At 31.8% G+C, this 12,382-nt stretch overlaps 1 protein-coding gene, 1 long non-coding RNA gene and 3 other non-coding genes across 5 annotated transcripts; 4 read left to right on the plus strand and 1 right to left on the minus strand.

Moving 5' to 3' along the window:
- Positions 1-3,923: 3,923 nt before the first annotated feature.
- On the plus strand, positions 3,924-4,809 carry LOC121236436. The gene is made up of 2 exons (XR_005934759.1): positions 3,924-4,078; positions 4,511-4,809. It is a non-coding gene; the product is annotated as an uncharacterized LOC121236436 (long non-coding RNA).
- LOC121238016 lies at positions 4,137-4,210 on the plus strand. Its single transcript, XR_005935061.1, has one exon. It is a non-coding gene; the product is annotated as a small nucleolar RNA Z267 (small nucleolar RNA).
- LOC121238019 lies at positions 4,504-4,590 on the plus strand. The gene has a single exon (XR_005935064.1). It is a non-coding gene; the product is annotated as a small nucleolar RNA R44/J54/Z268 family (small nucleolar RNA).
- A 363-nt stretch (positions 4,810-5,172) lies between the features above and the next one.
- LOC121237979 lies at positions 5,173-5,249 on the plus strand. Its single transcript, XR_005935027.1, has one exon. It is a non-coding gene; the product is annotated as a small nucleolar RNA snoR122 (small nucleolar RNA).
- Positions 5,250-9,151: 3,902 nt separating this feature from the next.
- LOC121237871 (thioredoxin-like 1-2, chloroplastic) lies at positions 9,152-10,904 on the minus strand. Its single transcript, XM_041134781.1, has 4 exons — positions 10,299-10,904; positions 10,022-10,204; positions 9,731-9,895; positions 9,152-9,655 (listed from the first exon to the last, which is right to left on the minus strand). Exons 1-4 carry the CDS (start codon positions 10,542-10,544, stop codon positions 9,413-9,415), a joined length of 837 nt encoding a protein of 278 aa, XP_040990715.1. The 5' UTR covers positions 10,545-10,904; the 3' UTR covers positions 9,152-9,412.
- Positions 10,905-12,382: the final 1,478 nt, after the last annotated feature.

Consider the following 12,382-nt stretch of genomic DNA (forward strand, 5'->3'; position numbering starts at 1 on the left):
CATCAATAGCTATCATATATGCAATTTGTGTTGCCTAAGCAGCTTGCAGTTCATCATGACGTTTACATGAAGCGTCCACCACATTGATAATGAAATTCAAATTTGAGAAAAACTTATGAACATAAACTACCTCTCTAGATGCAGCAACCAATGCTAACTATAATCTGTGAGCAAAATAATGAACATAGTATGCATATGGGAAATCTTTAAAAAATAATGCTTGCAATTCTTTCCATTCACCACGCATACTACTAGCACCATTATATCCTTGCCCACGAATATTTTAAATATCAAGACAATGATGAGAAAAAACTATAAATATTTCATTCTTTAGAGTCAATGTGGATATATTTTTAACATGTGCAAGATCAAAAAATCGTTCTTGTACAAAACCATCATCATCAACAAATCTCAAAATTATAGCCATTTGCTCCCTTTTAGACTCATCTCGTGCCTCATCAACAATAATGCAAAATTTAGAATTTCTAACATCTTCACGAATTTTATTTATCACTTTCTTTGCAAGAACTTCCAAAATCTCTTTTTGAATTTTGGGTGAAGTATACTTTGAAGATTTAGGAGCATTTTCCAAAACAAGTTTTCCAACCTTGTCATTATACGAAGCCAAGAGTTTAAGCATCTCAAAGAAATTACCAAGATTTTTTAACTCAGGGGTCTTATCATGACCTCTAAAGGAACATCCTTGAAATGCAAGCCATCGAACAACATCAATAAATGTTTTTACTTGGAGTTGAATGTTGAGAATTTGTTCGGAACTTTGTGCATTCATTACTTTATCAATATGTTGTAATTGTTTTAATAAATCCTCGCAAGATTTCACAACATTATTATGACAAGAGCAAGGATTCTCCACAATATGATTCAAAACGACATAATATTTTCCATCATTAATCTTCTTCCAACTTCTAAATCATATGACAGTAAATACATCCCATCCAGAACATCGAGATGCTTTCATTGTAAAAAGATAACAGGGTAAACAATATGCAACATCCTTTGATGGAGAATACTCTAGCCAAGATGCAAATTGTACAAACCAAGAAGCTTAAAAGCGACGAGGATGCTTTTCAAAACTAGAAAATAGATATTTTGAGAGACGTATCTGATATGGACCCATTTTTAAATAAGTTCTTCTTATTTCATCACGTTGATTGATTGGATAGTTCTACATAGGAGGACGTAATCATGGATCTCGTTGTAGAAAGATATATCAATCTCTTTAGAATCAAGTGTTGACGATGTAAAATGAATCTCTTCATATTCTACAATTGGAAAGTTAAGATCAGGATTTTCCTCAGGTTCAATCCTTAGAACTTTAGAAGAATTTTCTAGAATATCAACTTCTTTTCTTTTGAAAAATGAGTCGATAGTTTTTAATTTAGACATAAATCATGAACCTAAATTTAAAATCAAATTGAAACATATAAAATAAAGTTAGATATATATGAATTCAATTACTCATGAAACATGAATTTAAAGTTAATCTTTAAGCACAAAATAAATAAATATTCAATAGACATAATTATATATAAGCCAAACCAAGTAGTAATCAATTTATTTCAAAAAGGAAAATAAAAATTAAACAAAAATACAACTGCATCAATACATGAAAGAAGGGGAAAAGTGAAAAAAAAAAAAAAAACTTCAAAAACACTGCATCAAATTCAATAGATTTAATACAATTATATATATGAAAGAAGAAGAAAATCGAAAAAAAGGGAAAAAATAGAGCAAAGTTAAACCTTGTATCGGGCGACAGGTAGTGACGGAACTATCAAAAGCTCATGATACTGTTACTGTACATAGCTTGTAGGTTTGCACCAAAACTTTGCTTCAAGACATGAGCACATAAGCAGTAAGCTCATGATCAAAATCTAGCCTTTTGGCAGATGGTAAGGACCAGACTTTAAAATCTTAGCAGTAGAAAGTTAGAATTGCAATGTAGCCTTGTAGGCGGCAGTAGAAGAAGAAGAAAATCATCCGAATTCCCTTTTTTATTTTTATTGATAGTAAAAACATGTCATCATGTTATTAGATTATTTTATTTTATATGAGAAGTATTATTTTATTTATTTTATTTTTAAATCAGATTAAATTTTTTTAAATTGGACTTATAAATAATTAATCTATAAGATCAAAATAATTTTGTAGAATCCTGCCAAGATTATTTTTTAGAGAGAGGGTCAACACAATAGCATAAGATTCATTGGGTCTCTTGGAAATGGATAGGGAAGTCAAAATCTGAAGGGGGTATAGGTTTTAGGGACTTTGAGGTATTCAACAAAGCAATGCTTGCCAAACAATGTTGGAGGCTGATCCAACATCCTGACTCTCTTGCAACAAAGGTGCTAAAGGCAAAGAACTACCCAAGAACCACTTTTCAGGAGGCAAAACTAGGCTCTAAACCATCCTTTGCATGGAGAAGCTTCCTTGTAGCTAGGCACCTTGTGGAGGCAGGTTCCTATTGGAGGATCGGTATTGGAAGTGATATCCTCATCTGGAAGGATAAATGGCTTGCACATTCTAATCCTAGCAGGATTCTAAGCATTATCAAGGTGTTGGATAGTAATGCCACAGTAGAAAACTTGATTGATCCTGTCTCAAAGTAGTGGAACTCTAACCTTGTGCAGGAGGTCTTTAAGCCAAGAGAAGCAAAAGTTATCCTGAAAACTCATATAAGTTGTCTTAATAGTAGGGACATATTCATTTGGCAAGGATCAAAAGATGGAGGCTTTTTCAGTCAGAAGTGCTTACCACATGGAAACTGCAAGGATCTGGGCAGAAAAGGGTCAAGCTTTGAGTAGTAATTCCCTCAAAGAAGTGTGGCAATAGATATGGCAACTAAAAGTGCAACCTGGGGATAAGGTGTTCCTATGGAGAGCTTGTCTCAAGGCTCTCCCTACCCAATCTAATCTATTTAGAAAGAGAGTTGTGGAACACCTCCTCTATCCTATCTGTTGTATGGAAGAAAAAAATATTGATCATGCGCTATGGAGATGTGAGTCTGCCAGGGACGTGTGGAGTTAGTGCTCTAAAAGCTTGTAGAAATGTTCTTTCCCTCATCTGTCAATGTTGCAATTGCTTGAAGCTCTATTAAGGTCCATGGATAGCCAGGTTATACAAGAATTTGCTGTTGTGGCCAGGAAAATCTAGTGGAGAAGGAACAATTGCATCTTTAAGAAAGACTTTGCACACCCTAATGTACTTATTAAGGAGCCCACAGCCATTCTTGATTTGTTAGCTGAGGAGGAAGCTAACAAAGCTCTCAGAGCCAGTAAGATGTGCACATTAGCATAGGGTTGGAAGGTCCCTCATTCGAACTTGTTCAAGATGAATTAGAATGGTGGTGTTGACAAGGTACAAGGTATAATTGGAGTGGGAGTGTCAATAAGGGACAGTGAAGGCCAGGTTATTGCTACTATGAAGACAAGAAAACATCTATTCCTTGACCCTTTGCTTGCTGAGGCATATGGAGCACTACAAACAGTTAAGTTTGGTTTGGGTCTTGGCCTCACACAAGTTATTCTTGAGGGGGACTCACTGCAAGTTATAAATGCTCTCAAAAGTGACAAAGAAGGCTATAATAGTGCTAATATGCTTGTGTGTGAAGCAAAGCAGTTGATTAAAAATTTTGTTAAGTGAGAGGTTTCTTTTAGGAGAAATGACAACTCTATGACTCACTTATTAGCAAAAAATACTTTTTTTCATTTTTGATTTTATTGTAACATTGGAGGATATTCCTTCACGTATTTCATCCTTGATTTAATGGTATGTTTATGAGTTTTACTTTCAAAAAAAAAAAACTTCTCCCATTTCATAAAGTGACAATGGTTTCCTGATACAGCCCTATATTTTTTTCATTTGTTTTTCTTTTCCTTAAATCAACGGTCGTGATTTCTTATGCAAGAGAACGAAGCGGCTTCGTTTTGCCGTTTCGGTCGCTCTATATAAACACTGTAAACCCAAAACCCTAACTCTAGAACACTCTTTCCTCAAAAGGATTTTTGGTTTCCGAGGACTAGTGTTCTCAAACCTAGCTTTATTTCTCACGCCCTAGGTCAAATTCTACGATTCATCTTTTTGTTCCGTGTTTCTTTAAAGACTGGTGAAATCTGCCTGTGCCTATGATGGTGTTAAATATACTTTGAGACTGATCTCTGTGAAATTCATCTAATATCTGAGGCATGGGTTTTTTTTTTTTATTATTAGCATGGGTATAGTTGCTTTGCCTGCCTGGCTACAAAGTTCGGTAAATACTTTAAATATTTTCAATTTCCAAAATCTCATCGGCAACGAGGCAGATTATCAATATTCTTGCTATGAGTTCAAAGTTTCTCTCTGTTTTGTTATTTCTTTTTTCTTTTGAGTTATGTTATTTGTTATATTTTCTTGAATATGTGATGCTCAGCATAGTCGTTGGCTCGCCACTTTTTTTTTTTTTTGGTTCTGGAAATCACATTCATTTGATAGCATATGGACTGCACTGCAGGTGATGATAAAACAGACAGGGACATCTGTACTCCTTCGGAGGATGATGACTTGTTCTAATGGGAATCTCTCTGATGCAGAGTATTTGCACTCACTAACATATGTGCTTTTTAAGATATAATCAGTGTGTCTTGTTTTCCAACCTCTGTTCTTATTTCGTCTTTAAGTTGAATGAAATTTTTTAATCGAACTATATGTTCTTGGGATGTTACTTTTGGGGTTCTCTGTGTTCAACATTGCACTATTTTCATATTATGAATCGTGGTTTGAATGGATTATGTCTTTCTCATTTTGATATTACCATGAGACTGCTGGGATTGGTTCTTATTAATCTGAGGCGCTTCATTATCTGTTTTTTCCCTGACTTCTTACCTTTTTATTGTAGAACTGATGAACGTATGTTTGGTGAGAGCCAGATTCCAGTCTCAATAAAATGGAGTAAAATTACTCATAGTTTTAAAAAGTAAATTTTTAAGTATAATCTCATACTGGTGAAATTACCTTAATAGTTTGGATTGCGTTAAAATTTTTATGAAATGCCAGTGTTAACTGATTATACTTGAACTTAATTTGAGCGATTGACAACAGAACAGATGAAAATCTATTGTATGCCGGGTTTTGTATTTCGGAATGTGTTGTATGCTGCAACCATAAGCTGCTATTTGCCAATGATGTATTTGAATTGCATGTATTATCAGATATGATTGTGATGATATCTAATTGTCACTACCTCTGAGGCAAAGCTTTACTCTAGAACACAATGCAATTTTCTTTTGTTTTTATATTCCCTACCTCACTCCCTCTCTCCACTGTTCTGTTTTTCCTCAATAATTGTTGTTTGTTGTTTATATTTGACACCCCTTTTTTGGGGTCATCTTGTTATTTTTTTCCAGCATCCTCTGATCTTTCTTGTTTCTCCAATTGTTTATGATTCATCTGTTGTTTGTGATCTTATTCGGCTTTCTTTAGAACAGTTTCATGATATTAGTTATTCTTAAGAACTGTCTGTGTAGACTGGTCGGTGAACCCGTTTTATGTTGCTATTTAAATTGTAAATGTCTAATGCATTTTAACATCATTTATTTTCAATTTTTGTTTCACTTTTACATATTGCATGGTGGGATATATTCTTCTTCTAATTTTAAATTCTAAACTTTATCTTCTAAATCATATTATGCGATGATGAAGGTCTGTCGTGTAGAGTCTTAGAATAGAGTTGTTCTATCTGTATATAAACAATTAGAAAACACAAAAAACAAATGACTAATTACTGTACTATGCATGAAGCAGGGCAAGTATGCAAATCGATTTAACAACGTATTTTCTATGAAGAATCATCATCTTCAATTGAAGATGGTGAAAACTTTTTGTATATGTTTTTCAAACCTCGTTGTTTTGTAAGCATTGCTGGGTTCTTGAATTAACTTTAGTTAGTGGTGCCATAAAAATGTGTTTGTGAATAATTGTTTATGTTTGTGTGCTTGTTAATTGTTCGTGTCACATTGTTTTGCATGCATTGTGGGTTCTTCATTTTTATGGTAAAATAAAGAAATTACAAAAAAAAATTAAAAAAATATTACTTTAATAGTTTATCCAAAGTTATACATAATCCAACCTGAGATATATGGTAACTAGAGATTATGTAAAATATCTAAAAAATGCCATTTCTAGTTAAATTTTAACTGGAAAAAAGTACTATATGGGTATTAAAAATCATAATCTTATTTTTTTTAAAAGGTGCCAGACATTAGAATCTAATAGGTTAAACGTCGAGCTATCAATTGTGAGAAATGTTTTATCAGAAATTATGAAAGTAAATTTATAAAGTAACGTGGTTAGTTTTGGTATGTTAAATTATAAAGTTATCTTTGTTATAAATTAGTTTAATGTATGAATTTATGTCAATTTGTGAGTTTAATTTTATCGGATCTTTTTGTAGATATAACATTTCTCTTTTAAGTATAGCTACCTTCTCATCAAATGAAGCACGCATGATCCTTACCAACTACTTTTAAATGAATGTATCATATATATCTTTAGAAGTTGATGAATGTGGGATTGGAGGTAGAGCCATAATTACTTTCATTACTTTGCCTTCTTCATTCTTGAGAACTGCTTAAAGTTTAGACAATTGCGCCACCCGGTCTCTCTCTTGGCTCCTTTAAAATGACGTCAGAATAAACCAAACTACAAAATGGTATATATTCTTCTAGATGACAATCGAATGGTTTGAGTATTAGTGATGTTAAAAAAAATGGGTAAACTGGATCGAATTGAACCGGTGAGTTTTGTCTAGTATCAAGTTTGGTTCGGTCCGGCATTGGTTTTATTCTCCCTAAAAAAGGTCAAAATCGATCTAATTTCGATTTTTCTTTTTTTAAAACTGGATTGGACTGGTTCATATATATATATATATATATATGTATGTATTATAATTTTTTATATTGTATATAATTATATATAAAATAGTTTTGTATTATATGATAAATTATTAATAGTAGCAGTTTAGGAGTAATCAGTGCGGAATTGGTTTTTGAAAATGTAAATCTGGTGTATATTTGTTTGATCTCAAATTTGATTTAAAATCGGATTAAATTGAATCGAACTAATTTTACCTTTATTGATTACTGTGCGATTACCGTAATTTTTGGGGACAAGCTTTTCATGAAAACTCAACAAAGACTTTCATGCTCTTGCTGTGTACCAAACATTTTCCAGGCGAGCAATCCTACGTACAATTCTTATTTGGAGATTGCAATACAAGTTTAGGTTTTTTTTATCTTTAAAATTTTTTAAAATTATAAAAATATTCCTCTTAAAATAATATTTTTTTCTTATTTAATAAAGGGCATGTATATATAGTCTTCAAGTAGGAACTGTAAATAAAATTTCTCTTTCCAGGCTGATCATTGTAATTTGTTATTTAAGTACGAAGATCTTAATCTAGTTTTAGTGGCAGTTTGAGGATGCTCCATAAACGAGTCGAGTTTAAACGATAAGTGGATGACCAAGACTTAGGGTGTGTGTGGATGTTGAAGTGAGTTGAGTTGAGTTGTGATGATAAAATATTGTTAGAATATTATTTTTTAATATTATTATTATTTTGAAATTTGAAAAAATTGAATTGTTTATTATATTTTATATTGGGATTTGAAAAAATTGTAATGATGAGTTAAGATGAGTTGAGATGAGTTTGGTAACCAAACGCACTCTTATTTATTTAATTTTTATTTGAATACTGTCAAGTTTGAGCTTTTCATCAAATTGGATCTTATGTTCATTAATAGTTTCTTTAATATTGAGTGTGTTTGAATTTGCTCTCCAAAGTCCAATTGCATCATTTCGATAAAATATTTTATTTTATAAATTTATCTACAAGTTTGACAAACAAATTTTAATTTTTGCTAATATCATTATAAAGTTTATATATTAATAGTGATTAGATCCTGCATAAGACATTGAATAACATATTTAGTATTAGGAACATAATTTACTCTAATCTCTTTAAATATCTTAAATATTCTCATTATAAATATAGAAAATAATACCATAAAAAATAATAGATATAAAGTTTTACGATCAAGTTGTATTGTTTAATAATCTATTATAAGATTTATATAAATTTGAGTGAAACAATGCTAATGAGCGTTGTTCAAGTGCAGCTCCAGCCAACTTTCAGAACTTGTTGCCATTTATAATATCAAATTTTAAACAATCTGAACTTTTGTTTAAGCTCTAACGGCTAAATTCAATAGTAATAAAAAAAATATAAAGGTTTAATCTTAATAGTAAAAATCATTTCTAGATTATAAATTATCAAAATCTAATAAATTAATTAAGATGCATATTATAGAAGAGGTCGTGATTCAAAGATATAAAATATTTTTTTTTCCCCAATTATCTTTACTTTCTATTTATCTTTATTATATTATTCTTTTTGTGGTAGTGGTTGAATTTTGGAGATTTTTAAGAAACTCAGAGTCCTTTGTTATCTAAAGAGAAAGTCTACTCATGTCCCCCAAACATACTTCTGTGATTTCTCTTTTTTTTTGGCTGAATGATGGAGAAAATTATTTTAAATATATTGATGTATTTTTTTATGTTTTAAAAATATTTAAATACATTAAAAAATATGAATAAAAAAATAAAAAAAAATTACTTTAATAATTAGTTGTAACATCGAGCGGTGCTACTCGGACGGTAGAGTAGTGCTCATCCGCCCGAGTAGCACTGCTCCTATCTAAAAGCAATGCACATTCCTATCCAATAACTAAAAAACATGAAGTTTCTTTGGTACTTGGAACTAAGGCCATGGCGCTTGGAACTAAGGCGTTGTTTACTTTTACAAAATTTTTCATCTCATATTATCTAATCATTACAATTTTTTTAAATTTTCACATAAAATAAAATAAACAATTCAACTTTTTTAAATTCTAAAATAAAAATAATATTAAAAATATATGATCTAATAATATTTTATTCAATTATCTCAATTCCTCTCATCTCAAAAAAGAAACAAGACCTAAAAATACAATTTGCTTGAATTTGCTTGGTTTGAGCTTGAGAATTGGACCAATTAAATTTTGATGGGTTCATGGTCTTACAAGCAGCTGTGGATATATAGAACATGTATACAAGGAGAAACCATAACTGAGATTTAAATATTAATCAAGCTGGATCTGCACGAACTCTATAGCAGATCACAATATCCAATCCAATAACAGATTAACCAAACTGGCAGGGCTCAATTCAAAAAACCCAGAAGCCCGCTTATGGAAAACTCAACAATATATATATATATATATATACACAAGTAAAAATGAGATGAGCACCATTTCAAAAAACATGGAGCTTCTTCACCCCAAAACCAATCTCTAATAATCTTTATCCTTGATAGATAGCTTCAACAAAGCATCTCCTTTCTGGTTTCCATATTGCCTCTTTTTTTCATAACACCAGAGAATTCTATGCTTTCCACAACCAAATTCTCCAAACATCCTTCCTTGGTGGATGGCAATGGTGAGTGTACTGAAACTTCACCAATGGATGCTAAATTCATTAGCTCAGAGTCATCTAAACCTTTTGTTGGCCCAAGACTACATCGTTCAGTCCCATGCTTTGCCAATGCATCTTTGAATTTCTTGATCTGTAATGCCAGAAATTTAGGCTTGGATTATGGAATACAAATACCCCTTTAAAAGTTATGAGAAGTCGAACTTACTGTGGCATTGGTGCAGCTGAAGCTGCATAGACGGCCATCTGCACCTCTATAGAACCTAAAGAATGGAAGGACATGAATGTGGAGACCGTGGCACATGGGTTTGAGATCCTCATAGTTAACTTTAAGAAAAATCGCATTAGGGTTCAACTCAGCCAGCTGACAGATCTGAAAAAACAAGAATCCGAATTTATGGTTTAATAACCAAATTAATTCGATAAAACTTTGTGATGGGACAATTTAATGAAAAAAACAGATGAAAATTTCTGAATACCATTCAGAAATCAAATATACCTTGGGATGGAGAGCTTTGCAGCCTCCACAACCAGGTGAATAGAAGTCGACGATGACCAACCTATCACCAGCATTAAGCAGCGAATCCACAAGTTCTTGCGCCGATTGAATCTCCACCATGTTGGGTTTAGGAGTCTTCTCCCACCATCTCATATTTCGGCTTACGCAGATTGATGCTTGTGCCAGAAATCAGAGCATCAGTTCTAGAAACGCAATAAAAAACACAAATTTCTTCAAAATATAAAATCCCCAAAAGGCAAGATAAATATTTACATACATGAATAGAGAAATTGCTCGAGGATTTGGGACTCCAGCGTCTATGACCCTTTTGATCTGAGACAAGTAAGGGCTTTCCCATAAAATCATACCCCAAAACTGGTAAAGCTCTTGGTTTTGAGTCTCTCGAGGGTGAAACACCAAAAGGGGGATAAAACCCACAAACGCTTCTGGATTTTGAGCGAAGAATAGTTTCATTCAAATTCAACCCATCTGAGTAAAGGAAGCTCTTCATCGACCAAGCCATCGTAAGAATGTAAATCGGAGTACTTTGGGGGGCTTACATCACAAAACAACCAAAACCACTTCAGTTTTTGGATGAAGCACCAGTTATTGGAATCAGAAGTAGGGGGCATGTAAAGTTCGGCAGAAAAGCCTCGGAGATCCTCCAAACAGAAACCCAAGCAATGCCCACTTCTAATTTTCAACCAAAAAGCGCTCGATTTGACAGGAAATCCGCTCTTTTTGACTAGTTTCCGTGGTTTGGAGAGAGAGAGAGAGAGAGAATTTGTTTGTTCTCTCAAAGGTTCTAGGGAGGCAGTGGAAGAAGTGAGATCAAAAGGAAAAGCACCGCGATCTTTGCGATTTGGATATTACTTTATCCAGTTTTTTTTTCTTTATTTTTTTTGATAAATACTTTATCCAGTTTCTAAAACTGAATTCTCAAATTTTTTTCTTCTAGATAATTGATACCGAATTTGAGCAGTGTCGGGTCAGACATATTGTCCCACGAAACCGCGGAGCTGACTGTGTTTTGCCTCAGCAATGCGTGGACGAGGTCCCAGTTCTTAACTTCTTAATAAAAATAAACAATAAAAATAAACTATGAAATGTCAGGTAGTAATTTAATAAAAAATAAAAATAAAATAAATATAACCCAAAATATTAGGAAAATAAGTTATTGATTGTAGATTTTTTCGTAAAATATAACTAGAAATAAAAAAATATTGACACAATTTACATAATTTCTATAAGTGATTGATACATTAAATCATTTAAAATATATCATATTTATAAATAATTAAAAATAAAAAAACAGCAACAGCACATTTTAAAATTTTAAAATGGTTAAAATAGTTAGGTCTCATTTGGATGTATGAGAAATGAGAGAAAAAAATTTGAATAAAAATACTATAAAATTAAAATATATTAAAATATAATTTTTTCATATAAGTTTTATTTTAGAATTAAAAAAAATTAAATTATTTTTTGTATTTTACTTAAAAGTTTAAAAAAATTATAATAATTAGTTAATAATTACATGAAAAAATTTAAAAAGTGTTTGTTTTTTAGTGATACTTGAGAAGCTCATCTTCTCAACATCCAAAGGAGGCCCAATAGACGGTTGGATTTGGTGCTAGAAACACGTTTGGATGGTATGAATATTTCAAATCATCTGTGAATAATAGTAAAATAATTTATAAATTGTAGTAAAATTATGGTAAATAGTTTATAAATAGTAGTGAACTATTTTTGAGTAGTTGTGAAGTAGTTTTAGATAGTCATTATCTCGTTTGTTTTTATAACCATTCTCATCTCTTTTAATCATTACAACTTTTTAAATATCTATACAAAATAAAATAAACAATTCAACTTTTTTAAATCTCAAAACAAAAATAATATTAAAAAAATATATTCTAACAATATTTTATTCAACTTTCAATTTTTATCTCAACTCATTTCATATCATCTTCTTTGTGAAAACAAACGAGGCCTAATCTCATCTCATCTTATTTTATTTTAGGAGATATTTGGATGATGTTGAAATGGTTTTATCTCATCCTATCTCATCTCTCTCTTTTTTTTTTTCTTTTTATTTATTTATTTATAAGAGCTGGAAGTCACATGTCCAATAGTGACCCTCTCCCGAATTTATTAATAAAGACATCACTTATGGTGAAAGAATACCGTGGTAACAAACAAGGCCCATGGGAAAACCCAACAAGACCGCAACCAAGAAAACATTCTATAACAATCCTATGGAATGAAAAAGAAAGCAAAACCACAAAAACCAAACAAAACTAGCATCTTAAAGATGGGAGGATTAAGAAATCCAAGCAGAACAATCCTCTAAGAATCCGAGGC

The sequence above is a fragment of the Juglans microcarpa x Juglans regia genome, chromosome 6S, assembly GCF_004785595.1.
Source record: "Juglans microcarpa x Juglans regia isolate MS1-56 chromosome 6S, Jm3101_v1.0, whole genome shotgun sequence".
Taxonomy (NCBI): Eukaryota; Viridiplantae; Streptophyta; class Magnoliopsida; order Fagales; family Juglandaceae; genus Juglans; species Juglans microcarpa x Juglans regia.